This window comes from Microcaecilia unicolor, chromosome 3 (genome assembly GCF_901765095.1).
Source record: "Microcaecilia unicolor chromosome 3, aMicUni1.1, whole genome shotgun sequence".
Lineage (NCBI taxonomy): Eukaryota > Metazoa > Chordata > Amphibia > Gymnophiona > Siphonopidae > Microcaecilia > Microcaecilia unicolor.
In genome coordinates this window covers 248,147,983-248,175,951 of record NC_044033.1, presented here as the reverse complement: position 1 = coordinate 248,175,951, position 27,969 = coordinate 248,147,983, and the positions used below count along the sequence as shown (strand labels likewise).

Here is a 27,969-nt window from a genome sequence, read left to right as displayed (position 1 = left end):
TGTGACTCCTGCAAGGGTGGGGGGTAGTCTATGAAGGAACCAGGAAAGTGTTTCCTGCAGCCAGCCCTGTGGGGTTGGTTGGGGGGGACTGCAGCCTTCACTGCCTCCCCCCCTCCCTTTCAGGTAGGGGTTTTCTCTCATTGTGTGTCTGTGGTGGAAATGCTTAGTCCAGGAGAGGTTGGTTGCCTGCTGCTGTATTGCTAAAGCTTTGTTGATTGTTATGTGGTTTTAAGCGACCTGGAGCATATTTAGTGGAAAGGTTTCTAGTTTCTGTCTCGGGCTTTTACCCTGTGAGAGACCAGGCTTGTGTCTGGTCTGGTTCTGTTTGTTTAGGATTGAAGAGGATGCAAACAGGGTTGCTTTCTTTCAGCCCAGAGACAGGCCGAGACAACCAGTGAAAGGAGGGACAGCTACTGCCTACTGAGGTTTATTTTTCATCCTCTGAGAAGTGGCTACAGAGGACTCCAGCTGGTTGACTTTGTGATCTGGCAGTCCGAAGCTGCTCCCTTAGTATTATGAAGCCTCTTGCTTGAGAACAAAATCTTTTGCTATAACTCTATTTTTTTCTTTTAATAACTATTATTATGCTCCTTTATCCTGTTTAATCCATTCTTGATAAGGTTTTCAAAGCAGCTCCCTGCTTAGTCACACATGCTGCTGAAAATTAAAAAAATTAGGGGATGCTGCTGTGCTGATTGCCATCAGAACATCATCCTGCATTGCCCTCCAAAACCCATACAGGGGTGATTTGGACAAAGAGAAACGCATATATACAACACAGACAGTTGATTATTTTTCTCAGTCATGTATACGCACCTAACTGATAGCAGGGATATAACATAGACAACTGAAGAGCACAGCTTCATTGTAGCCTCAAGTGTTTGTCTCACTGAAGTACGAATACAGCACGAACAGCTGAAGCGTGGACATTCATGAGAACTCCATGCAGCCGTCATGCTGAGGCACATTAAAAATGACAACTGATTCATTGTAGCCTCAAGTGTGTGTCTCACTAAAGTACGAATACAGCACGAACAGCTGAAGCGTGGACATTCATGAGAACTCCATGCAGCCATCATGCTGAGGCACATTAAAAATGACAACTGAAAAGCAGGTCTTCATCAGAGCTTCCTGTACCGGTGGCTTGGATCCCTGTACTTGTAGCTCAGAGCCCTGTGCTTGTGGCTTAAATTTCTGCTTGTGTTTCAGACCTCTGCACTTGTGAATCGGAGCCCTCTAAGGTTATGGCTAGGATCCCTGCCCTTGTTTAGGTTTCTGTATTTGTGTTTCTGAGTCCTGAACAGCACAAACAGCTGAAGACAGAATCTTCATCAGAGCCCCATGCAGGCGTCACACTGATACATGTAATTCATGAATACAGAAGCACGGGTGTTGATTAGAGCTCCATGCAGGCATTGAACTGATTGCTGAAGAGTGGGACTAAGGATTAAAAAAAGAAGCCATCTGTACCCAAAATAATAGGTGCACAGCTTTTACTAATAATAAAAAAAATTAAAGCTTTTAAAAGATTCCTACATAACCAAAAATGAAGGCAAGAACTAGATGGGGGGAAAACGTATGTATGTATTTAGTTAGGTGGTTAATAAGAAATTAGGTTCATACTAGTATTTGTTTGCAAAACAAAGAAGTACAATTTTCACAGGCTTCTGAGTTAGACTAGGCCTCAGCTTTTCTGAATGACCATGCACACCCCCAGCAAATGCATTTTGTGTGCCTCATTCTTAAAACGTGTTTTTCTGTCTTTAATTGGGAGGGGGAATGACTTGGTGAACTCTAGTTTTTCAGCTTACTGCAGCATGCACCCCCCCCCCCCCCCCAAAAAAAAAAAACACACACCTATTTTCTGGAAGAAGATATTATCAACCTGGCCCTGGCCCTGGCCCTCTAACAAGCTAGATTTGTAGCCCTGTTGACCTTTATATTTGATAGAGCAGCGGATGGAGGAGACGTATAAAGGACTAGGGCCAGGCAGGCCTCTTTCTCTCTCCAGAACCTGGATCTCTTTGAACCAGTGGTGTAGCCACATGGGGTCCCGGGGGGGAGCCTAGGCCCTTCCACTCTGGGCTGCGGCCTCCCCACCCCCTCCCCTCCCAAAATTGAGACACCATTTCTATGGCTGACCATAAACTGAGCATGTTGGGGGGGGGGGGGGGGTCAGTGCAGCGATGGCCTGTGGAAAGTGTCACTGACTGCTAGCATTGGGTAGTTTCTGGTTGCTGGAGGAGGACCTCTTCAGCTGGTGGGACTTGGGGATTTTGTGCCCACCCACTTTGGGCTCAGACCCTCCCCAAATCGATGGTTTTGCACCTCAATTTTACACAAATAATTGACATAAAGCCACTTTTTTTGAGAAAAAAACTCCATTAAAGGTTAAGACCAAACTCAATAGTGCCCCAGAAACAGGCTCTGAATATGTTTTTTGTTGTTGTTTTTTTTTGTCAATAGAATTTCCTTGAAGAAACACTTGGGATAACCTGATTGTTACTGGATAGCTGCGTATACATTTTTTGATGGCTATGGACAGTTATGTATGCATTGTTAGTTTAATAATTAAATAAGGTTAAAAAACCAACACCGTTTTGAATGACCCCTTTCTTCTCTTTTCTACATAGGCTTCTGTTTTAAGACTAGGCCCCAATTTTTCTGACTGGCTGTTTCCTTGGTGTTCGACCATGAAAAAATTTCCTGAGAAGCACAAGATGCCTGTTCACATCCCTCAGAAGGTAGATATTAAGCCAGATATAGCATCCCTTCCCCCTCAGTTCATTACCCCTTTCCTGATGCCTTACCTCCCCCCCCCCCAATTCATCAGCACTGACCTATTATTTTAGTTATTGTGTAAACCGCTTAGTCACCTAATCAGGATCAATTCTGTGGTATAGCAAAAGTACAGAATAAATAAAATAAATAAATTATGTTTTTAAGCTATTCTAGGGGGTCATCAAGTCCTGGCTTAGCCTATCTCCAATAACCTGAAGCCAGCTGGTAAGGCCACAGCACACATTTCCCAGATTTTTCCCAAACACCTGTGGAAATAATTCAATTAAGAACTGATGTGCTTCCCACCTCAATCAAACGAATCGGACATGGCCTCCAGTTATGATCAGGAAGCGCCCAATTATTTAGAAGATTACTGTGTGCAAATGTGTTTTAAAATATTTTGAGAACAATTCGATATCTGGGCGTGTGCAGTTATGGGCACCTTTTGCAGGTAAGCGCACAGATTCACACTATTTACATGCCAAAATGCACTACACACTATTCTGTAAGGTAAAGGCAAAGGGACATACTTATAGATGAATAATGGGCAGACTGTGGACATAGGGTTAACCTACATCCTCTTTTAAAGGACATATCCTCCTTTTGGACTTCTTCAGATATATCCTCCAGGTTTTTAAGGAAAATATCTTCTTTTTCTTTCATATGCCCAGGGGCCCAGAGGTTCTCTCTCTCTCCCCCTGCAAACTACAGACTAGAGGTCTGCACGGGAACGGGGTTTGCGGGAATCCCCTCTGGGCCAACGGGAGTGCCGCGGGGACGGAAATAAACATGCGGGATTCCCGTGGGGATGGAGGATGTTCTGGCGGGATTCCCGTGGGGACGCGCGCACATACCTTTGTTTTAGTGGGTGGAAACCAAGCTCTCCAGTATGAAAAGAAGGACGCCCTCAACTACCCCGTCGCAGGGATGGCCAAATACCAAGGAGGGTGTGGGGCAGAGCAACGCCCATTTTGGGCATCCTTAACTGCTCCATCGCAGGAACAGCCAAATTTCAAGGGAGTTGTCGGGCAGAGCAAATGCGTGGATGTCCTTCTCGGAGAAATGTCCATTTTGGGCATCCTTAACTGCTCCATCGCAGGGACAGCCAAATTTCAAGGGGGTGTTGGAGGCATAGCGAAGGTGGGACTTGAGCGCCTAACACTTAGACGTCCTTCATCCATAATCTAAAAAAAAAAAAAAAAAAAAGGGATGTCCTTGATGAGCACTTGCACGTTTTCACCCGGGTGTGTCTGTCTCAACTCAAGTTCAACACATGCAGGAGATTTGCTCAAGTTGTATGTACTGAGTCTTCCAGGCACTGCCAGACCTCGGTATCCACAAAAGAGAATTCGCAGAGGTGAGCTCAGCTGACTGCTTTTATTTTTTATATGTATAGGCAGCTTATTTCTCTCATGGTGGGAACTGGCTGTGTGTGAGCTGTTTTACTGCAGCTAAAGCTTTAGCATATCCACTTGTTTCTTTTGTTGAGGGCATTGTGCTGTTTGGGTGACCAATAATTCTATTTTAGTGTGGAAAAAACTTCAGTTTGTTTTATGTATTTATTGCCCTTTTTCTAAGATTCAGTATATTAATGAGTGAAGAAATATTTTCTCTGATTCGTTTTAAATGTATTACTCTGCATTGTGTGCCCGCTGTCCACTCCACTCAGTACTTTATACTTCCTTTTTTTATGGGGACGGGCAGGGACGGAGGAGATTACTCACTGGGACGGGTGGGGACGGGTTAGATTCTGGCGGGGATGAGCAGGGACGGGTTTGATTCCAGCAGGGACGGGCGGGGATGGGTCGCATTTCTGTCCCCATGCAACTCTCTACTACAGACCCCCCTGGTCCTACCTTAAAGGACCCTAGTGGTTTCTTCAGAGTCACGAAAGATCCACGCTCTTTCCTGCCCACTGCATTTTCAAAGTGGCTGCTGAGACTTCCCTGCAGCAGTCTCATGAGACTGCTGTTACCTGCAGTGGGGACGGCGCACTAGTATGCGGGGGAGCAGTGATGTGCAGATGGGGGGGGGGGGGAGGCCTGATGACCCTTACTGCCCGGGGGCCCAGAGCACTGTCAGTTTATCCCCGTATGTGCCTATGAAAGGTATTAATCTGCAAACGAACCTTTTCCGGAGATGCGAAGGCGGTAGAACGAGAGGACATGAAATGAGATTGAAGGGGGGCAGACTCAAGAAAAATGTCAGGAAGTATTTTTTCACGGAGAGAGTGGTGGATGCTTGGAATGCCCTCCCGCGGGAGGTGGTGGAAATGAAAACGGTAACGGAATTTAAACATGCGTGGGATAAACATAAAGGAATCCTGTTCAGAAGGAATGGATCCTCAGGATCTTAGCCGAGATTTGGTGGCAGAGCCGGTGGTTGGGAGGCGGGGCTAGTGGTTGGGAGGCAGGGATAGTGCTGGGCAGACTTATACTGTCTGTGCCAGAGCCGGTGGTTGGGAGGCGGGGACAGTGCTGGGCAGACTTATACGGTCTGTGCCAGAGCCAGTGGTGGGAGGCGGGGCTGGTGGTTGGGAGGCAGGGATAGTGCTGGGCAGACTTATACGGTCTGTGCCCTGAAGAGGACAGGTAGAAATCGAAGTACGGTATACACAAAAAGTAGCACATATGAGTTTATCTTGTTGGGCAGACTGGATGGACCGTGGAGGTCTTTTTCTGCCGTCATCTACTATGTTACACCTATCCACATAATAATAGAAACCATCTCTGACCTATTAGTCAGTCTGGACACATGAGGATGCTAAAGAGAGAAAGGCATTGCTGATCTCTCTGTTTCCATGCTGGTTTATTTATTATTTATTTATTAGCATTTATTTACTGCCATTTTGAAGGAATTCACTTAAGGTGGTTGATTCTACCAAAGAAATTTTGTTCGTACAATACTACTTGAAGCATATGTCAAGCAAAGACTTTCACACGTATCTCAGAAGCCAGCCAAAGTTGTTGAGGGACATCTGTTCTTGGGCTCAGACTCTGGGTCCGATGCTCAAAAGTTACTGAGATATACCATGTGCATCTATATCCACAGTTGAATTTATTTATTTTGAAACAACAATCGATGCTCAAAGGAAATCAGATGCAAATGAGACGCGTGGAAATTCTGAAAGCGGCTCAGTAGGCAAAACGCCTAGCACATACATAGAACAGTCTCGCAGTAAGCATCGATGTTATATGCATGCCCAGGGGAAAAAAGGCAACAACCGCGCCATAGGGTTCCATGACTCTAGCAGTGCTGTTACGTGTGCATTTAACTTTTTGGGCCATTTTCAAAAAAAAAAAAAAAAAAGTCCAAGTGAAAGATGTAGAACGAGTCAGCATTCTTAGTAGACTGGCCACACAGACATTCCAGTAGAGCACCCTAGGGGGCGCTGAAGTGGACATAAAAGGTCCCAGGTACACATCTCACTATTACCACCTTATACTGTATGCTGAGCCCGCCAAAACCCACCAATAACCTACTGTACCCACTTGTAACATCTTATTGGTGAAGGGGGCACCTATATGTGGGTACAATAGAATTTGGGTGAGTTTTGGAGGGCTCACACTTTTCACCACAAGTATAACAGGTATAGTGGGATAAAGGCCTGGGTCCCCTTCTCCACAGTGCACTGCACTGACCACTAGGCTGCTCCAGGGACCAGCTTGCTGCTCTGATAGGACTAGCTATAAAATCTGAAACTGGCATAGAGGCTGACAAGTATTTTTAATCCCATCTTTGGGGAGTGAGAGGGGGTCAGTGACCACTGGGGGGAGTCGGGGGGGGGGGGGGTCATCCCTGATTCCCTCCTGTGGTCATTTAGGGCACCTTATTTGTTCTAAAAACAGGTCTAGAGCAAAACGTTGAAGCTTCAGCCCTAGATGTTTTCATTTTATTTCATTATGCCTGCAAAACATCCAAGTGTTTGGAACGCCCTAATCCCGCTGTTATCCCACCTCCAACATGCCCCCTTATGAGCTGGACGCACTATGGAGAAATTGCATACATAAACGTCTGCAAAATAGGTTTTGAAAATACTGATTTGGATGTTTTGAAAAGAAATTCATCCAAATGCTGCTTTATGACTCTCTTTGGACGTTTTTCTCTTTTGAAAATGAGCCCCTTAGCATATTTCACACACACACGAGATTCTATTAACAAATGTTCCACAACAACTTTTTCACACTACGGTTATGTGCGGAATACACATACATGGCACATTTAACCCACACATGCAAATACTGCTCCACTGAGAAGCCGCCCTTATGCAGCGCCAGAACATTTTGAATACTAAAGGTAGGTGCTCCTTTCTGTGCATTGCACGGAATGCTCAGTTAAATCTAATGAGCTTGTTGTAATACATCTGCATAGGACTATTGGTAGCTGCTACCGCAAATGGTAAAAGTGACGCAGACCCCTTTGTGTATTACATGCTGAATAGTGTGTGCATACTAGACTGTCTATAGCCGGTCTAAATTAACAAGCATTGTAAGCTTTGAGCATCGGGTCCTCTGTCAAGCTCAGATCCACAAGTTTTGAATAGTAGAATGTCTACTGCTGTGCTGTAGGCCAGTCAACGTTTGAAGTGTGTTCATTTACCGAAAGCCATTGACACATTTGCTACAATTAAATATTTCTTTAGCAAAGGTAGCAACCATTTTTTGTCTCCACAAATACGGTAACGTACATGGATGTAATTTAGAGAATATTATACGTTACACATAGGTGTTTCAGCTTAACGTCCGCTATTGACATGGCTAGGATTACCATATTGCAGAGACAAAAAAAAAGAGGACACAAAAAATAAAATACCATCTCTGCTGCACTGCACAGTCACCTTGACCATTGCCCCCCCCCCCCCACCAAAGAAAGCCAGATTCTATAAGCAGTGAAAATACTGGTAAAAGTAACAAATGCATTTTCTTCTGTACTCTGCTAAATACAAAATTAGAAAAGATGTACATTTCCAAAAAAGCAAACATCCATGAGCAGCATGTCACCCTTTCCTTTCCCTCCCATCCATGAGCAGCATATACCCCTCTCCATCCCCTTCTATCCATGTGCTGCATTTCCCCGTTCCCCTCCCCCCCATGTATGTCATCCTCACCAATCTTTTTTCCAGCCCCCCCCTCCTTCCCTGCACTCACACTCCAGCCACCTTTTTTACAGCCCCCTCCCTTCCTTCACCCACCCACCCGACTCTATCTACCTCCCCTCCCGCCCTGAGTCAGGGTGCCCTCCCTGGACTTATCTTAACACACCCTAGTGGCCTCTTTGAGACAGGAAAGAACCCCACTCTTTCCTGCCTGTCGCTGCTTCAAAATGGCTGCCGAGACTTCAAGCAGCGGGCCTCACGACACTTCCACAGAAGTCTTGAAAGGCCGTTGCTTGAAGTTTTGGCAGCCATTTTGAAGTGGTACTAGCAGCGGGCAGGAAAGAGTGGGGTTCTTTGCTGCCCTGAAGAGGTGTGTTCAGGGAGGGCACCCTGAGGCCCATCCGCCCAGAATCCTGGACAAACGAGCAGGCTGGGGGAAAAAAAAACACCCAGACCCCCAGCAGTCCCCCGAAAAGGAGGTCATGTCTGGGGAAATCCAGACATATGGTAACCCTAGACAATGGCACAAGTGGGCATGCCTAAATGTTGGCACATTACTGCCGTCTCATGCTAGTGTTCTATAATGGAATCTTGGCACCACAATGCCGTTACAGAATTGGCGTCCAGTGCATGGTACCGAGGCACCTAACTTGAGACAAAATTGTCATAGAATTGCCTTTTGCCCTGTCAGTGTTGCAGCTCAACTGTATGTACGTTTTTGTGTCTTCCACCATAGCCCATGATCACATTCAACGCTGTTGCGGCCTACTTCTCGGAGGCAGTGTGGGAGGCGCTGGAGGAGTGGCAGAAGGAGCTTTATAGAAGTGTTGTACAGGAAATCCATGGTGCCCTCCTTTCACTGGGTGAGGATGTCAAGAACTACCGTACTGGGTCTGACCAAAGATCGGTCAAGTCCAGTATCTTGCTTCCAACAGTGGTCAATCCAAAAGTCACAAGTACTTGGCAGGATCCCAGAAAGAAGAGATTGCATACTGTTTACTCCCAGGGATAGGCGGTGGCTTCCCTCCCTTCCCCCTAAATCCGTCTCAACTACTGCATACAATGAGAGTAATCTTTGCATAAAAATATATATCAAAGACAATCGATCAGCCAACGTGTAAAACTGCAAGGCTGTACCCATCCCACTCAGTATATATCGCACCCCCAAATGGAGGAAAAGGAAAAAAAACAGGGGCCCTTTTACTAAAGGGTGATAGGGCTACTGTGCAGCAAAACACCACCACGGAGCATGCTGTGGCATCCCATGATATTGCTGTGATCGGAATACAGCGATCCCCGCGCTAGAAAATAAAAATTATTTTGTAGCATAGGGGACAAGGGAGTAGGTGTGCCCTACGGCAATTCGGCAGCTCACGGCCATCGCCATGCACTACAGGATTAGCTCATGACCCCTTACTGCCATCTAAATAGGTAGCGGTAAAATTACAATTCTGGCATTTTCCCACCACACTGTTTTTGTTTAGAAATCACTATTATGTGTTCCAAATTTTGTTTTCCAAATTTGAGTATCAAATGTTTTCTGGATTTATAACTAAATGCTAATGATTTTTTTTTCTTAACATTAACAAAAAATAAATAAACAATGTCATTAGAGGGTTTTTTTGACCAAGGAAAGAAAACCATAAAGACCTCATGGACATCTGAGATCTTCCTTCTTTTATGTGTGATCATTGAGTGGGATCCAGGAGCGAAGCCAGACCTGTTATTTTAGATGGGTCCACAGTTAAGTTGGGTGGGTCTTGCCAAACTAGCCCCCCGAGCTAATTTTCCGTCTCAGCCGACCGCCTGTCCCCCATCTCCCATGTACCCCAGTTACTTCACGGGCGGCGGCAGCAGAGACGCACATCCACTACCTGCACCGGCTTCGTAGACTTTGCTCTGCCGCATTACGCCCTTACTGACACTGCTTCCTGTTTCTCTCTGGTAGGATGCAGCAGATGGAAGCCTGCAGGACATGTGTCGCTGTCCCCGATTGTAAAGTTAATAAGATACACCTGGAAGGGGGATGTTTAGAAAGGGGGTTGCCAGGCCGTGGGTGAGCGAGTGCGTGGGGGCAAATGCCGGATCCAGATGAGGGTGAGAGAGACTGCAGAACTGTCTTGGGGGGGGGGGGGGGGGCTGAACCCACCCGTAGCTATGCCACAGGTGGAATCTTCATATTCTTGCATTTTTATACTTTGCATGATTGGTGATTTCCCCCCATCTCCTTTATATCCACTTCTAGAACCTCATGTTCTACTGTTCTGAGAGCTTCCTGTAAATTGTATGACTACAACAAAACTGAATACCCTTTTTCCAATATGTTAACCTGCTTGAAAATCCTCTATTAGGTGTGATAATTTTATTTGTGGGGGGAGTTTGTTTTTTTTTCTTACATAGCAAACATAGACCTTAACTGGCTTTTCTGGACCATTCCAGGCACATTCTCCAATTTTTGCCATTTTGTCAACAAGCCAGTCACCGAAGTCATGATTTCTGTCGGCAGATTGCCAGGTTTTTGGAATCCGCTATAAATCTCAAGGTTTACCAGGTCCTTGCCTGTGTTCAGCTCTATTTTATTTCCTGAGTGGCAATCTCAGGTCCCCTCACAAAACAATTCCCGTCACCATTTTAAAAAGTCTGTCTTTTTTTATGACTTGAGTATACCCCAATTGACGCACTCGATTTCAGTAATGAACCAATCAGCACCAATAATTAGGCAACAATGTGGATTTGCGCACACAGCTTGCAAAATGTTATTCTATAAAGATGTATGTGCAAATTTTTTTAGTGCGTAACTGAAAAGGAGGCTTGGCCATGGGAGGAGAATGGGTGGTTCAGTGGCAGTCACTAGAGATGCAAGCAGTATTGTAGAATTTGGGGGATTCGTGCTGCCTAATTTTCACACCGTTTATAGAATATCACTTAGTACTCAAATTTGGTGTAATTTATTAAATGTAATCCTTAATGGTCTCTGTTTCCCTCTCCTCCCCCTTATTAAATTCCAGGCTACAGTATCATTCACCCTGACGTTTTGTTAAGGATTAAAGGACAGGAAGAACCCTACAAGGAAGAGAGTGGAAAAATCTATAAACACCATATGACATGTAAGCACGTTTGGTTTCAAAGTTCATAGAGTTTCTTGAGAAAGCTTTAGATGCTCAGTTCTTCTATCGACTTCGCATGTTTCATAAGTGGGTAAAGAGATGACTAAATGTCACTTATTGCATGAGAGGATTATTGATGGTTTTTCTTTTCTCTATTGCTTGTGTTCGCCCATTAATTTGGGTTTTATGCTATTTTTTTAAGGGGGAGGGAATAGATAACTTAGTAGATGTCAGCAGATAAACACCTGTATGGTCCATCCAGACTGCCCAACAAGATAAACTCATAACATCTGGTATGAAGTGATACAGTCAATGTATATCTGATCTTGATTTATCCTTGCCATTTTTAAGAGCATAGATCATAGAAGTCTGCCCGGCCCTGTTCTAAAGTTTCTGAAGTTGTTGTCAAAGCCCCCAAAAAGCTCCACTCCGGCACATCCAAATCTAATTCAGCCTCCATCAAGGCACAGACCGTAGAAGTCAGCTCAGCACTGGTTTTTTCTACCTAATCTCCTCTAAGCTTCTTTGATCCGATCCTTCTAAACACGATTCCTTTGTGTTTGTCCCATGCAAACAAAAATGAGAAAGTTGCTAGACTTTTCCAGCCTCCCTCTGTGCACAATGAACTTTAAACAAAACAAAACTGTGGGAGCTGATTTGCTTCCATTGGGCAGATCAGTTCCTGGAGAAGCCCTTGGCAGAGAGCTCTGCAGGCTTTGTTTTTGTGGTTGCGCAGCCAGATATGGTCTATTTTTTTTTAATCCATGTGAAGCTTCTTCATCTTCCTTAGCAGCCAGTGGTTCCTCCATGTGATTTGAATTTGGTTTCATCAAGTTTGGTATAGGTGGGTATCTCCTGAAACTGGTATCTTTGTTTCACATTATCCAGTCGGGTTCACTTCTGCTGTTTCAGGAGGCAGAAGCTGGTCAGGACTTTGGGTGGCTTCAGAGACTGGATGGCCGTAGAGTTTTCCACTGTTGTATGAAGAGGACAGAAGAACTGTTGATCAGATTTGTCTTTTTTGTTGTTGTTAGGGGATGCTATGGAGGGAGAAATGGCATCTAAAGTAACAGTAGCCTGCTGGGTTAAGTAGGCTAAAGTAGCCACATATATTTTACAGGGCCAACCAACGGCCCTTGTGTTGAAGGCACATCTAGCAGGAGTCAGGTGTGCTCATGGGCAGAATGTAGCCTCTTTCCACAGATTTCTAGGGCAGCCACTTCATCACTACATGCATTCATAGGGCATTACCAGTTCATCGTACAGACCCTCCAGGATGCAGCTTTTGGGGCTAGCATGTTGACAGCAGCCTTGTCTAATTCCTACCCTTGGTAGGTACTGCTTTGGTACTTTTCAAACATCTGAACTGGTCAGGAAAGATGATGGAGGAGAAATTAGATCTTACTTGCTATATTTCTTTCCTTGAGTGCCCCCAAACCAGTCCATAAGCTGGGGAGTCCATGTGGAACTTTGGTGCAAGAGCACTATTGAGTTGGTTGCTTGATCGATCGAATGCAGACTGCTGCAGGAGTTAAATTAGTTTGTGTTTCTTGTTCACTGGTTTATTGGGGGTGGAGGGGGATTCCTTGTGCTTTAGTTATCAAAATACTAACTGGTAGAGTCTATGTAGGACACTTGTCGTGTGATGTCATTAGTCAGTAGTTCTCGGTCTTCACTTGCTGGCAGGAGAGCATAAACCTAAGTGTCTGGAGGGACTCAAGGAAAGAAAATTAGCAGGTAAGATATAAATAAATGAAAAAATTGTAACAACCAGTACATGAGAAATTTATGAAGTACTGTGCTGGATCAAATTGTTTATTCATGTACTTGACATACCAGTTTCTCTGAGGTCGTCAGAGCAGTTTGATTTGGCAAGTTCAGTATCCTGTCTCCAGGGTTGACCAGTTTGCATTACTTGAAAGTAACTGGAAGATCTGATAGAAAAGTTCATACCATGTTGCTCAGAAGCTAGAGCTAGAACTGCCCACGTTTGTCAAGCTACTAATTCATGGACTCATGAAACATACAGAGATAGCCACCAAAAGAGGTTGTTCTTACATCTGCATATTTATTAAACCATTAAGAACCAGTCTGCAGCTATTTAAAAAAAAAAAAAAACTGGATTTGCACTATTTCCACAGCAGATTCTTCGGATCTGACCCCTGACCTTTTATTGTGCGTTAAGGTAGAGGATGAGACCTGTATGAGTGACCAGCTGGACCCAGACAGAGACGATACCGTGAACCTCAGCAAAGGTGAGAATTAAAGCTGCAGTTCTTCAAAGAGGTCCTCCTGACTCGCTCAGAAGAGGATGTGGAGTTGAGGGAATGGATTTGATATACTGCCTTTCTGTGGTTACAATCAAAGTAACCACAGAATGGAGGAGTAGCCTAGTGGTTAGTGCAGTGGACTTGGATCCTGTGGAACTGGGCTCCTATTCCCACTGCAGCTCCTTGTGACTCTGGGTAAGTCACTTAACTCTCCATTGCCCAAAGGTACAAAATAACTACCTGTGTATAATATATAACTACAGAAAGGAGGTATATCAAGCCCCATCCCCTATGTGGAGTTCTAAACTAGCTTGCAATCTCCCCATGATAATCCCTCTAATAACTTTCTACACCAGAACAACAATGAAATGGCAGGTACATGAATAAGTGTACTTGGGTACTATTCTCTAACTTGGTGTCTACCATAAACGCTCTATAAAAGGGGGTGGCAGGGGCACAATTCCAGTATGCAGTTGTATGTGCATGGTGCCACATTTAGGAGTCCTTTTTACTGAGGTGTGCTAACAGTGCATGGTAAATGCTAAGACGCCCATTATATTCCTACGAGTGGCTTATCATTTAGCGCATCTTTGTAAAAGGCTTGTATTCTATAAAATATTTGGTGTGCACAATTATCATTATAAAGTACTTGGGTAACGCTCAGCTTTTTGGATCTTGGAACATTTTATTTGCCTGTTCCTCAAGCATGGCTCTGTTACTGACAATGTATTTCTCAACACCAGCTTCTGGCCTTCAAACACCGGACCCTTTGTTGCCCTTGGAGCAGGAGGAAGAGTCCTGTTTTGGTGGAAGAGATGGATCGAATCATCCCCACACAGGTGAGGAGACCCCTGACACCTGCTTCCCACAGCTCCACTCTCCATCGGCAGTGCAGAAAGTTGTGTGTTAGAGGTTTGTGCTAAAGCTCAGCCTAGGATTACCTAACACATACACAAATTTCACCCAATGCAGTAATTTAACCGTAATTAAACTCTGGAATTTGTTGCTAGAGAACATGGTAGAAGCAGTTAGCTTAGCACGGTTTAAAAAAGGTTTCCATAAATTCCTAAAAGTTCATAAGCCATAAGATGGACTTGGGGAAAATTCACTGCTTATTCCTGGGAAAAGCAGCATAAAATCTATTTTACTCTTTTGGCATCTTGCTAGGTATTTGTGACCTGGATTGGCCACTATCATGGGACAGACCAGATGCATGAGTGCAGTTGCACACAGGAATGTTGTATTAGCACCTGAAGCTGCACACACATACATTATGGGCATGTGTTGGAATGCTATCTGCACAAAATTTTTGCAATACTAATATTTATGCATTGAATGGTGTTCTAGAATAGTATTTCCCAAATCCGGTCCTGGAGTACCCATTGCCAATCAGGTTTTCAGGATATCCACAATGAATATGCATGAAGGAGATTTGCCTATAACTGAGGCAATGTATGCAAATCAAGCTCATGCATATTCATTGTGGATATCCTGAAAGCCTGACTGCCAAGGGGTACTACAGAACTGGACTTGGAGAAACACCGTTGTAGAACATAGCTGCAAAAGACTTGCATGGCCCATCCAGTTGCATAACAAAGCGGCCAACTGTACTGTTGCTTCGGTCAGGTTGCAGCCCTCTGTGCCTTGTTTCAAATGTGAAGGTCATTTAAGTTTGTTTGTTTTTGTTTGCCTTCCCCTATATCTCATGCATTTTTTATTCTGACTCCACCTCTCCCGGAAGGGTGTTCCAGGAATCCACCACTCTCTCCAAGAAAAAGCATTGCCTGATGTTTCTCCAAAGCCTACCACCCTGCAACCTCTATTCATGTCCTCTCGTTCTACCACTTCCCTGTCTCTGATAAGATCTGTTTGTATATTTATACCTTTCAAGTATTTAAATGCCGATCTATCTCCCCCGTCTCTCCTTTCCTCTAGTATTCCTAGTCAGGTCTTCAAGTCTTTTCTTATACATCTTTTGGCGCAAACCCCATACCATTTTCATTGCCTTTCCCTGAACTGCTTCAAGTCTTTTTATGTCCTTGGTGAGATACGGCCTCCAAAACTAAACACAATACTCCAAGTGAGGCATCACCAATGATCAGTTCAGGGGCATCATAAGCTCCTTTCTTCTACTGCATATGCCTCTCTATGCAGCCTAGCATCTTTCTGGCTTTGTCCACCACCTTGTCACATAGCATTTTGGGATATTAAAATGGCAAGCCAATCAGCTCAAGGTCCCTCTCCTGGTACATGCATATCACCCTCTCACCCCAAGTGCTTCACTTTGCATTTTAACTGGCAAACATTAGACCATTCTTCGAATCTTTTCAGATCATTTTTCATTTCGTCTACTCCCTCCAGCGTGTCCACGCTGTTGCAAATCTGTGTCATCCACCAATTAGTACAGCCAATTTGAATAAACCATAGCCTTGTACTCCCTCCAGACCATAAACAGTGGAGTTATGGAGCAGCAGGATATTGATGGTTATAGAGTCTTTCTGGTCTTTTGCTGCACATATATTTAAAACCTGCAACCCTTTCTCCAGCCTTCCTCACTGCATTTCATTTCTTTGGTTTCTTTCACAGCGGACCATCCGATCATTACATCTGTCTTCTCACTGAGCGGGACGGAGGAGGAATCGCCTTATCCCAGAAGCTGGCAGCAGTTGGAGCAGAAATGCGGCTCAGACACCCCCTCAACTGGTACATCTTGGCTTTATAAGCTTTAGACATTATGGACCAAATTGAGTACATAGCATCCTAATTTGGATGTCACTTTTTACCTTCGGGTTCCAATCCCTGTAACTGGTGTTAAGGTTTTTGTCCTATTAATAAACTGTTCCCACCAGACTTTGCTATTAAACAATTGTTAGTAGCTTTTATTTAATTTTTATACATGCAGTGCTCAGTAGTGCTACTGTGCTTCTATCCCAAAACATGGCATGCTAGCACAAATGCCTGCCTTCTTACCTACTTATTGACTGAGTCACTCTCTTTACGGAGTTAGAGGTAGATGCACTAAACGTTTTTCATCGTTAAATGAGCCCTCAGGGAAGAATTTCCTATCCTTTCCATGCACTTAAGCCTATTTTCCGACGACAGTAGCAGCTAACGAAAACGGAATGGAGATGAGCAATTAGTGTGAAAACCCCATTGAAACGACATGCACTAACCTTTTCCGATTGCCTTTACGCAGGAAAAAGGCAGGAAAACTAACGAGAGGTCTGGACCTCTCGTTAGGACAGCTCCGTGGCAGGAAAAAGTGTTAAGTGAAAAAATAAACAAACTTTGAGCCAATCCCAGCGCATTAGCAGAGCTAAAAGCGCTGTGATTGGTCCAAAGGACCTCAGAAAACACATAAAAAAATAAAAATAAAAAAAGGATCGGGAGGGGGCAAGGGCGCTCATCAGGAGCGTCCTGTACGGACGGCCTTGCCCCCCCCCCCGCCGCTCCCCCCACCCCGAAAAAGCAAACTTCTAGAAGCCCCTGCCCCCCTCCCTTCCTCACTACTCTCTCACCTCAGCTCCGCCTCCCGACATCCTCCATCCGTGCCCCGCCCCCTTTTGGGGTCGTCGCCGCCATTCCCCTCCTCCATCGGGCCCCCCTTCCTCTTACCAGGCCCGTGCAGCGCCTCTCTCCTCTGTCCGAAGGCGCTGCACGGGCAAGAAGAAAGCTGAATCAGCTGATGCCTGCCTTCGCCTAGCTTCGATAGAGCGTCTTTCTCCTCCTGGGCCCGCCCCTGTCTGACGTCAGTAACCTACGTAGGTTACTGACGTCAGACAGGGGCGGGCGCAGCAGAAGAAAGACGCGCCATCGCGAAGGCAGGCATCAGCTGATTCAGCTTTCTTCTTGCCCGTGCAGCGCCTTCGGACAGAGGAGAGAGGCGCTGCACGGGCCCGGTAAGAGGAAGGGGGGCCCGATGGAGGAGGGGAATGGCGGCGACGACCCCAAAAGGGGGCGGGGCACGGATGGAGGATGTCGGGAGGCGGAGCTGAGGTGAGAGAGTAGTGAGGAAGGGAGGGGGGCAGGGGCTTCTAGAAGTTTGCTTTTTCGGGGTGGGGGGAGCGGCGGAAAGTGGGGAGGGGGCAGGGGCTGCTAGAATTTTGCTTTTTCGGGGTGGGGGGAGCGGCGGAAAGTGGGGAGCAGCGGGGGGGGTGGGGGGCAAGGCCGTCTGTACAGGACGCTCCTGATGAGCGCCCTTGCCCCCTCCCGACCCTTTTTTTTTATTTTTGTTTTTATTTGGGAGCCATGTGCTTGCGATTTGACTGTGTTTTGACTGTTTGTGGCATGCGCAGAGCAGCTAACATAACGCTTGGCTGCTCTGCGCATGATTTGGGGGCCGATTAACGATGTGTATTGTGATTCTTTGATACATTGTACGTTTCACTACCGATCTCAGCATGTGTGACTTTTTTTTTTTGGTGCATTTTTCGTTATTTTAAAATCGTTAGGGACTTTAACGATTTTGATTTTTTTACGTTTGGTTGCTGCATCTGCCTCTTAATATGGTAAAGTCACTTAACTTCAGGCTTTTGTATTCAGTGCCAGGGGCTGGTTGTGCTGCTGCAGATCAATTTTCACCCCATTGTCTGTGTTCTTGTTAAAACCAATGTCCCCTTGCTGTTCCTGACATGAAGTCACGTTTCACCATGACTGCGTCTTCAAGGGAATTTATCTACAAAACAGGGAGAGATGCCTTATCACCTAGGTTCGGGTGAGTGGGGAGGAACGTGATAAGGCATCTCTCCCTGTTTTGTAAATAAATTCCCTTGAAGACGCAGTCATGGTGAAACGTGACTTCATGTCAGGAACAGCAAGGGGACATTGGTTTTAACAAGAACACAGACAATGGGGTGAAAATTGATCTGCAGCAGCACAACCAGCCCCTGGCACTGAATACAAAAGCCTGAAGTTAAGTGACTTTACCATATTAAGTTCTTTAGAATCTGACATTAACTCCGTAAAGAGAGTGACTCAGTCAATAAGTAGGTAGGAAGCAGTGCTATGATGTTGGAGGGCAGTTGTGGTAGCATGCCATGTTTTGGGATAGAAGCACACTAGCAATACTGAGAACTGCATATATAAAAATTAAATAAAAATAACAGCTACTAACAATTGTTTAATAGCAAAGTCTGGTGGGAACAGTTTATTAATATCCTAATTTGGATGCCCAAAAAAATGCATACTTAGTGATATTCTATAATTGACGCTCCAATTGATTGCCGTATATAGAATAGTGAGTAGCACCAGGATTTGTACCCAACATTTAGGCATGAAGATTAACACTAACAGAACCCTGGTGTAAATCCCTGCACTTAAATTCTAGAATACTATGCACATTTTTAGTGAATGCCCTATCCCTGCCATGGCTGTGTCCCTTTTCAGAATAGCGCTTAGCAAGATGCATGAGCAGATGCATATTGAACTGGTGTCCAGTTAACTTCTGGGTTGTGGTGTCAGCTTTACAGGTGCTTCCACTCCCTCCCAATCCCCCTATACTATCCCATCTCAAACATGAAGAAAGATCGACTGAGGCCCCCTCCCCACCCCTGTAAGGCTAATGAATTCGATGTACCACCTTTTATTATATGCAAGTAAGTACTTTCTCTGTCCCTAGAGGGCTCACAATCTAAGTTTTGTACCTGGGCCAATGGAGGGTTAAGTGACTTGCCCAGCGTCACAAGAAGCCACAGTGTGAATTGAACCCAGTTCTCAGCTCCACTGCACTAACCATTAGGCTACTCCTCCACTCTACGTTTATATATTTCAGTGACCTTCTAGCCACATGGTTTCTGTTTCCTAACCTTGTCATTCCCCTCTGTAGGTTTTAGTGGTTTCACTCACCTCCAGAAACGTTTTTAGCTCCCTTCTAACCATGTAACTCATCTTCATAGACTTTAATGGCATCTCCATCCTTACCACATTACTCACTTTCACAGGCTTGTTATCCTTCCCACAACCCCATCAGTGTGTTATTTTCTCATGCTCGAATGCAGATTTAAGGGTTTTGTAGAAATCATAGTACTGCTTTTCTTTCATTTGTATTTGTTCTTTGAGTACTTCATAGCGTGTTTAACTCCTAATCCAACAGAGAATGGAGTCAAGACAAGCAGCACAGCAAAGAACTTTCCAGCAGACCCTGCTCCACCACTGGGTGTGGCCTCTACAGTGCATTCCACCAGCAGTGGCCTAGGAGAGGGGCCTAAGTCCAGCTCCCAGGATGAAGAGAAGTCCTGGAAGACAGAGCAACCTCTACAGAGTATGTACCTTGGTGATGCACCATCTATATGGTCTGAGCCAGGGAAGACTTTTGACAGCTGTCCAGGCTCCTCTCCCCAGCGTGAACAGGCCCTGGGGAAAGTCTTGTGCCCAGACAGCCAGCACCTCAGAAGCTTTAGAGGGAATAGAGAGTTTGGGATTGAATCAGGGAGGAGGCCATTCAAACTGACTGTGTGTGAGAAGAACCTTCATCAGAACCCAGAGCTCAAGGACCACTTGAGAGTCACCACGGGGGACATACCATACAGGTGTGCTGAATGTGGGAAGGTTTACAACCACAGGCTGGATCTTAAGGCCCATGAAAGTACCCATGCAGTAGAGGGATTTCATAGATGCACTGAATACAGGAAAAGCTTTGGCCAGGGTGTAGACTTCAGGGTGCACGAGAGGTTCCATGTGGTGCAGAAGCCCTATAAATGTGCCCATTGTGGAAAGGCTTTCAGCCAGGGTTCAGACCTTAAAATCCACCTGGGTGTCCATGCAGAAGAGAAGCTGTATAGCTGTTCTGAATGTGGGAAAGGCTTCAGTCAAAGCCTAGATCTCAAAGTCCATGAAAAGATCCATGCTGCTGAGAGGCCTTACAAATGTGGCCTGTGTGAGAAGAGTTTTGGGGAGATGGCCAGCCTCCTCCAGCACAAGCGGAACCATGCAGGTGACCTCCAACACCTCCCACCTTCACTGCAACAGGCAAAGACATACAAATTCATCGAGTACCGAAAGGCCTTTGTACCGAGGGCCACCCACCCTAAGCCCCTGCGAGCCCCAATGGGAGACCGGCCCTTTCCCTGTACTGTTTGCGGGAAGACCTTCGGCAAGAAGCATAACCTCAAGGTGCATGAGCGGACGCACACCGGGGAAAGACCGTATGGTTGTATAGAATGTGGGAAGCGATTTATCCATAAGCACCATCTGATTAAGCATTACCGGGTCCACAGGGCCTGACCTCAGGGGTGGACATTAAGGGATTGCACATGAAATGGAGAAATTTGCACCTGGAGCTACCCGTACACACCTCCATTAGTGTGATAAGACCTTTTTTTTTTACTCATTATTTTTCCCCCCACAAATCATAGGAACTGGTTAATTCCAAGGTGGAACATCTCAACATAACTTGAGCTGACAGGATGATCAGCCAATGGTGAGGTCACACACAACTTTCCAAGACCAGTTAGGATCCCTTTCTTAAAGATGAAATCAACATGAGCACAAACAGAGAGGTCACCTGAATTGTTGAAAACCTACATTTCCCCTTCCTGCTATCTTTTATGAAGCAGACAGGGCTCTTTACAGTAATTTACTACCCTTGAGTTCAGACATCCCCTTCTCATCCTCCAATGATTCTTCATGCCTAGGTCAGGGGATTGCATTGTGGCTCCATGCAACAGACCTGTGACTCCATTATGAGGTACTAGGTCATAAAATCCTAACACCCTGTTGAAGCACAGAAATAGATTGGGGAGCTCAGCCTACAGCTTTTTTTTTTTTTTTTTTAACCCCTCTGTAGCTCCCAGAGCCTTCCTGAGAGTCACTGAACTTCTGCATCCTCCCCACTCACATGAATTGATTCATCTGACATAGTTTGAGTCAGCCTATTTGTTCCCACTCTCGACACAGATGTGTTCATCTTCGGCCTTGCACACAGAGATGGGTGAGGGCTGGCTGATACCATAGATCAACGCCCACCCTACCCACACAATACTTTCTGACCTTCCTCTGTGCCAGATCAGAATGGAAGCTCCTTGGGGTGGGATCAGCATAACTGCATCAATGAACTTGGTTGTCCTGTGTAGGCCGAGTACCAATGTATGAGTGAGAAACAGAACTGTTGAATTAAACCATATGTTTTCTGTTGTAGAAATATATACATGCAAACTTGGGGAAGAATGGGGTTTGGTAGCACTAAGGTTAATCTTTTAGTCATGGCCACCAGTTCTGCGAATGCTCTGGAACCTTGAGCTCCCCCAATATTGGATCGGCCTGCAGCATCCCCTCCTCAGCCTTTCCACACAGTTGCCCTAGGTGCAGGAGGCTAAAGAGCAGACTGAAGAAGCCAGTTGGATACTGCAGATGTTTAAGCACCTGGAGTACCCACAGAACTGGTGCACTTAGCTGTGGTTTGGGAATCAGAAACACACGTGGGAGTGGTTGACAAAGCACCCCTGAAGGAGGTGGGGGAGGAGCTTTTTACCTTCCTCTAGATCAGGAATTTGTTTTCAGTACAGGATTCAGTCTGGGGCACCAACTTCTCATAAAGGATATACAGAAGTTACAAAAGAGAAGGGGGGGGGGGGGGGGGGTCTCAAAGATGCAGTGACTTTTCAAACCACGTTATTATGTTAGGGGAGAGGCCAAAAGCCATCTCTTTGTTTATGTACTTCTCTTCCACCTAAACACTAGGTGCATTACAAGATAGCATATGTAAGGGGCCCTTTTACCAAGCAGCGCCAAAAGTGGCCTGCGGCAGCCCCAACACAAGTCTTTCGCAGGTGCTGAGGCCACTTTTGGCGCTGCTAGTAAAAGGCAGCTTTCCTATTTTTCCAATAATGGCCATGTGCTAATTTCCCCATTACTGCCACCTCTGTTGTAGGCGGTAAGGCTCATGTGTTAATCAATGCACAGCAATGTCCATTCACTAACAATTAGCATAGCCATGTCCCTCTCCACCCCTAAACATATCCCAGCACTAAAAAAATAGTGTACACAAATTCCAAAACTACCGCAGGGCACCCTGCGCTACTGCATTTTAACTTGTGGTAAGCAAGCAGTAGGACTTACCGCAGGTAAGTAAAAGTGTCCCATAATCTGTATATTGTATCATTTATTTTCTTTTGATCTACCACTTTTCTTGCGACACAAATCAAAGTGGTTTACAATTTAAGGAAAAGAACGCCCATAAGTGACAAAGGAAAGAGAGCAAGACACTAAGAACCCATTCAACAAAGAAAAATAGAAAGACCAGCAGTGTTCTGTTAGCGACAGATATAAATAAAGGTGACATATCAGTGCTCAAACCAAACCACACAGCTTGGCTTCCCATGATGCTCCAAAGACAACATTAAAAAGGTGAGTTTTCAAAGATGATCTGAATAGACATTACAGAATTATAATAAATTTGAAAACAGACAAAAACAAACACTTGTCAAGTGATGTTCAGTCAATTATGTTATGCATTAATTGGCAGCACAAGCAATTGGAGTAGTAACTCGGAAAGCACAGGCATAATGAAAGGTTTTGAGCTGGGTTTTTTTTTTTTTTAAAATGCCGAAGTGTTTGCTCTAAACCTCATCGAGACAGGCAACTTATTCTTCTAATGGCCTTGCAGTCGAGAATGAGCAGTACCTAGTATCTGCAAAATAGATTTGTGCCAGGGTTGGAAGAAGAAGAGATCAGATCTTACTTGATCATCTTCTTTACTACCTCCAGGCCAGATCTGGCCAGGTTGAGCTAGTGGCCAGCCTTTAGTAAGGGGGGTTCTTTTGGAGGGTGTTAGGACCTAAGAAGGAAAGATTTTGAATATTATGTGTAATTTTGGTCACCAAAGATATAGCGGAATTAGAAAAGTGCGACCAAAATGATAAGGGGCATGGGATGACTTCCCTTTGAGGAAAGGCTAAAGAGGCTAGGACTCATCAGCTTGGAGAACAGACAGCTTCGGGGGCCATATGAAAGAGATATTAAAAACTACTGAGTGAAGTGGAAATTGTAGATGTGAATTCACTCGTTTACTCTTTCCAAAAATACAAGAACTAGGGCGCACACAATGAAGCTACTGTGTAGTACATTTTAAACAAATCTGAGAAAATATTTCTTCATTCATTAACTCTGGAATTCATTGTCAGAGAATGCGGTAAAACAGTTTGCTTAACATGGTTTATGTTTAATCATTTTTATTAATTTTTCAATAAACTTAAATACAATCTGATAAGTAAAATACAGCCATAATTACATTGCTATATCAAAATCAATTCATATCCTGGAAAGAAAAAAAATTAGGACCCTGGTTTGGGGGGGGGGGGGGGGAAGAGAAGAATCCATGGAAATAAAGGAAGAGGAAGGGAGGAGAGGGAACAGGGGAAGGAAAACATGCAGAAAACATAAAAAAATATCCACTCTGAGGGCACAAAACAGGAGAGCGCACTGAAATAGAAAAAGAAGAATGAGACCACAATGAATGAGGAGCCAGAGGTGGAAGTAAGAAAATATACAGAACAAGCAAGGAAGAGAATAAAAATCAAAATATAGACCCCCAATTTGAAAACTGTTTGAATTTTGGCAAGAATTTCCTGTTCCCCACCCCCAGGTAATAGCTAGTCTGGATCAGGGGTTCTCAATTCAGACCCCGGGACACACCTTGCCAGTCAGGTTTTCAGGATACCCACAATAAATATTTGAGAGAGAAATTTGCATACAATGGAGTTAGGGCATGAGTATTCATTGTGGGTATCCTGAAAGCCTGACTGGCATGGTGCGTCCCAAGGTCTGGGTTGAGAATCCCTGATGTGGAGGAGTAGCCTAGTGGTTAGTGCAGTGGACTCTGATCCTGGGGAACTGGGTTCGATTCCCACTGCAGCTCCTTGTGACTCTGGGCAAGTCACTTAACCCTCCATTGCCCCTGGTACAAAATAAGTACCTGAATATATGTAAACCGCTTTGAATGTAGTTGCAAAAACCTCAGAAAGGCGGTATATCAAGTTCCAATTCCCTTTCCCCTCCTGATCTAAGGTAACACTAAGTGACCAAGATAACGAGGAGGAGGAGTAGGATTTGAATCTGGCTTTCATGGTTTGCAGCCCGCTTCTCTAACCATCAGGCTATTCCTTCATCCAGCCCCCCCCCCCCTTTCCTCAAATAGCAGGACAGGCAGCCTCCAACTCTAGGATCAGATTAAGGACATCTTAGCAGCATTTAGTGGCAAAAGCAGTGTGAGCAGGAGGGCTTTAATACTGCTCTTCCCATGACAGACCTACTCTCTGGACCAAAAAACCCCTGCAAAGTATTTCCCTTGCTCACACTAAATAATTTGACTTGAATTGAGACTCCCTTCCTGTGTCTTCTCTGTAATCTTTTCAGAACTCCCTGCCAATGCTCATTGTAGTTCACCAATTTTAAGACATTTACATTGGCTCCCAAAACAGAGCGTGGAGTTCAAAATTCTTAATAATACTGTCTCTCCGATAGCTTCAAAGTTAAAGATTTATTATCCTCCACGATATTTAAAGATTTACTGCAAATGTACAGCTAGAAGTACCTTTAGACTGGAAGACTATAGGAGATCCATTTTTACGGTGGCTGGTCCAAAATTATGAATATGTTGCCACTTCAATTACGTACGCTATAGAAGGTGGAGATTTTTTAAATTGAAACTGTTGGGGTCCTTTTACTAAGATGCCCATTATATTCCTATGGACGTCTTAACGTACGCTAAATTTTGGGGCGTGCTAAATCCACTAGCACGCTTTAGTAAAAGGGGCTCTTTAGTATTTGCTGAGGATATGGTGATAATTGATGTTATCTAAGTATAGTCTGTTGATCTTATTTTGGAATCTGAAGTAAATAATCTTTGTGCTGTTTTTCTTCTTTGTAGGTATTTGAAAGATTATGTATGTTTTGATACTGCTGTCCGCCCAGAATGTAAAGATCACACAGAATATAAATACTGATAAAATGAAAATAAACCCTCCATATCTTCTGAATTCACAGCTTCCCCAGTTTGTCTCCTACCTGTATTTGGGAACTTCAGATTTGGTGTGGATTAGGAATAGCAAACTCTCCCACACAAATAGCTCCATAGCAATTTTATGAGAGGTTTGATAAGTTTAAGGCATAGCACAGCACCTATCCAGTCCTCCGCCTCCACATTAAAAAAAAAAAATGCATCTGTGACAACAGGGATGAGCTTGAAGGATAAATAGCTGTTTCCATTTGTGTGCGTTAATTCATAGATTAAACTGATTATGTATTTTTTTAGGGAAGTGTGTGTTAACAAATACACATCCCATTAACCTAGTCCTTTCGTGTTCCATCATCTCCACTTCATCATTCCTCCACAACCTTCCATCTGCCCCCTCCTTCCCAGCGGCCTCTTCATCAGCAAACATCCCTTCCTCCCGCCACCTACCTAATAACATCTTTTCTACCTTTACATTCCTTTGTCTTCTATCCCTAATACATTTCATTCCCCATTCTTATCCCTTACCTTTCATGTCTTTTCCCCAGCATCCACTCTCCTTCTGCCAGCATCCGCCACCACCCTCCAGCATCTGACCTGCTTCTTCCCCTATTTTTTTCAGCATAATCTCCCCCTTCTCTCCTCCTCCCCAACATCCACCACCCTCTTACCCTCCCTCCCTTCATCTCACCAATGCCTCATCCTCCACCATCTAGTACCTGCTTCTTTCACCTATTTTTTCAGCTCAAACTTCCCCTTTTCTTCTAGCCCCCCATGTACTGACTCTTATTCTGCTGCTTGCTCTCTCCACTGCAACAGTCACCACTGGGTTTCCCGTGGGTTGGTACCAAAGTAATTTAAAAAACGTTAGACATAAAGGGGCAGGCGCCGTTGCTAGATTTCAACCGCACGGTTTCTTGTAGAATTGGAAAGAAGTAGAGAGATCATGGAGGACTTTTTAAGGAGCTCTGCTCAGGCAAATGATGAGAGAAGCCACAAGGGAAGGAACAATGCTGGATCTAGTGCTCACAAATGAAGAAAGTAGGGGGGTAGATATCAATGTGAACTAACATTAAGATGTATTATTTTCCCACCCCAATAACAGAGAAAAGAATAACTCAGACAAGGGAATTAAATAAATAAGATGTCTCACTTTATTACAGTTACTATTTTACAAAACGTTCCCCTTTACCTGCATTCATTCCTGTTATCGAAGAACAACCTCGCTTCCTTTCTAGTTCACACTTTTAGCAAGAGCTACAGTGGCTTTCTAGGTAAGTTTTCTGTTCAGTTCCATTACTAGAAGGGAAATATGTCTTAAAAACAAGCAATATGTGTGTGTGTGTGTGTGTGTCAGGGGTGGGGGTGTCAAATTATGAAGGCTTTCACTTTAAACCTTGCACTCCATCACTGTTCTCTAGTTTCTCCCACATCTGAACTCCTAATCGGAAAAAACGAAGACAGTCTTCGGGTGAAACCCCCTTCCCCCCAAAGATCAAGAACTAAATGAACACAAGGACCGGGTCACACTAAAGTTCCCTCTAGCCCAGTATCCTGCTTGCAACAGTGACTGAGCCCAAAAAGTAATAAGATTTCATGCTACTAACCTCCAGAGATAAGCAGTACCTTTCCCCAGTAAAGGTTTAGGGACTTTGCTTCCAGGAATTTGGCCAAACCTGTTTTTAAATTTAGATACACTAACTGCTTTTACCACATCCTCTGGCAATGAATTCTAGAACTTAACTATGCGATGAGTGAAAAAAATATTTTCTCATATAGTAATAGTTTTAAAACAAATAGTAGTCCTTGCACTTCTAGAAAAAATAAACTAGTGACTGAGGTCTACCTGGTCCATGCCGCTCATTATTTTATAGATCTCTATCATATACCCCTCTCAGCCATCTCTTCTCGAGGTGGTGGTTAGGGGCTGTGGCGAAATGGTGAATTTTCTAGCATACGAATTACAAGAATATTTCATGAAGTACATTTCTCTAGTTGCCAGCAGGTGGTGCATGTTTAAAGCTGTTACAGAGAAATGACTGCTCCTTCTTTAGTTTAATATAGAGAAGAAAGTTAACCTGCAATGTGGCCAACTACTTTTAAAACTGGCTATTCTGGGTTCTGATTGGCCCAGGAGCTCAAATTCATCCAGGATGTACTGGCTTTTTCTCCAGTCTCAGATCTGGAGGGAAGAGAGAAAGATCTCTTCACTGAGATCCTGTGAGCAGCTATATGTCCTGAACTCCCCAGGTACTATTTAGATAGTAAACAAATGTTTAGATAGTGTTATACTTGATCCATATTTCAGTTACCTGTTATTGTTTGCACCTTTTCTGTTCATTGTTCTAAATTTTTCATGATAATAAACATTTTAGTTTATTGCCCCTGCTTGTCTGGACTGACTAAGAATCCTGGTGGTTTGTGTGTTGTCTGTGAGTGCTTTCTAGAACTGTGGGGACCCAGTAACCTACAAATCACTGGGGAATATCTTGAAAGCGGGAGACTACTCATAGGTGGTTGGGACCTAGTCAGTGGGAGGAGGGCGCTAGTGCTGGCAGACCTGAGCTGTGCTGGGGACAGACCCTTTAAGTGGTCGCAGGGTAGCTCCAGGCAGGTGGTTAGGCATTCGTGACAGTGGCCCAAATCACCAACACCCTTTTGAGATCCTGCTAGGATCTTGGAACCTGGATTGGCCACTGTTGGAAACACAGTTCTGGGCTTGATGGATCTTCGGTCTGACCAGCACAGAAGTACTTATGTACTTCCAGA

The 27,969-nt window shown here is 44.6% G+C and overlaps 1 protein-coding gene across 4 annotated transcripts; it reads left to right on the top strand.

Annotated features, from left to right (window-relative positions):
- LOC115466446 (zinc finger protein 135-like) lies at window positions 1-27,387 on the top strand. Of its 4 annotated transcripts, none has more exons than XM_030197664.1 (9): window positions 1-123; window positions 2,634-2,744; window positions 8,613-8,739; window positions 10,885-10,983; window positions 13,125-13,238; window positions 13,997-14,092; window positions 15,840-15,956; window positions 19,345-19,512; window positions 25,117-27,387. In XM_030197664.1, the coding sequence occupies exons 1-9, from the start codon at window positions 31-33 to the stop codon at window positions 25,122-25,124; spliced, it is 933 nt and encodes a 310-aa protein (XP_030053524.1). In that variant the 5' UTR covers window positions 1-30; the 3' UTR covers window positions 25,125-27,387. The 4 variants fall into 4 exon arrangements, with proteins under 4 accessions (XP_030053524.1, XP_030053521.1, XP_030053523.1 ...); XM_030197661.1 differs by lacking the exon at window positions 25,117-27,387 and adding an exon at window positions 20,520-22,778 and having other exon boundaries at window positions 19,345-20,488; XM_030197663.1 differs by lacking the exon at window positions 25,117-27,387 and having other exon boundaries at window positions 13,128-13,238; window positions 19,345-22,778.
- The last annotated feature ends 582 nt before the right edge of the window (window positions 27,388-27,969 follow it).

Bases quoted from the DNA above. Each gene is read 5' to 3' on its own strand.
- LOC115466446 (XM_030197661.1), top strand. From the start codon at position 31: ATGAAGGAACCAGGAAAGTGTTTCCTGCAGCCAGCCCTGTGGGGTTGG. The intron at 8,740-10,884 runs GTGAGGATGTCA...ATTAAATTCCAG, and splicing joins TGGTGCCCTCCTTTCACTGG to GCTACAGTATCATTCACCCT. The intron at 14,093-15,839 runs GTGAGGAGACCC...TTTCTTTCACAG, and splicing joins ATCGAATCATCCCCACACAG to CGGACCATCCGATCATTACA.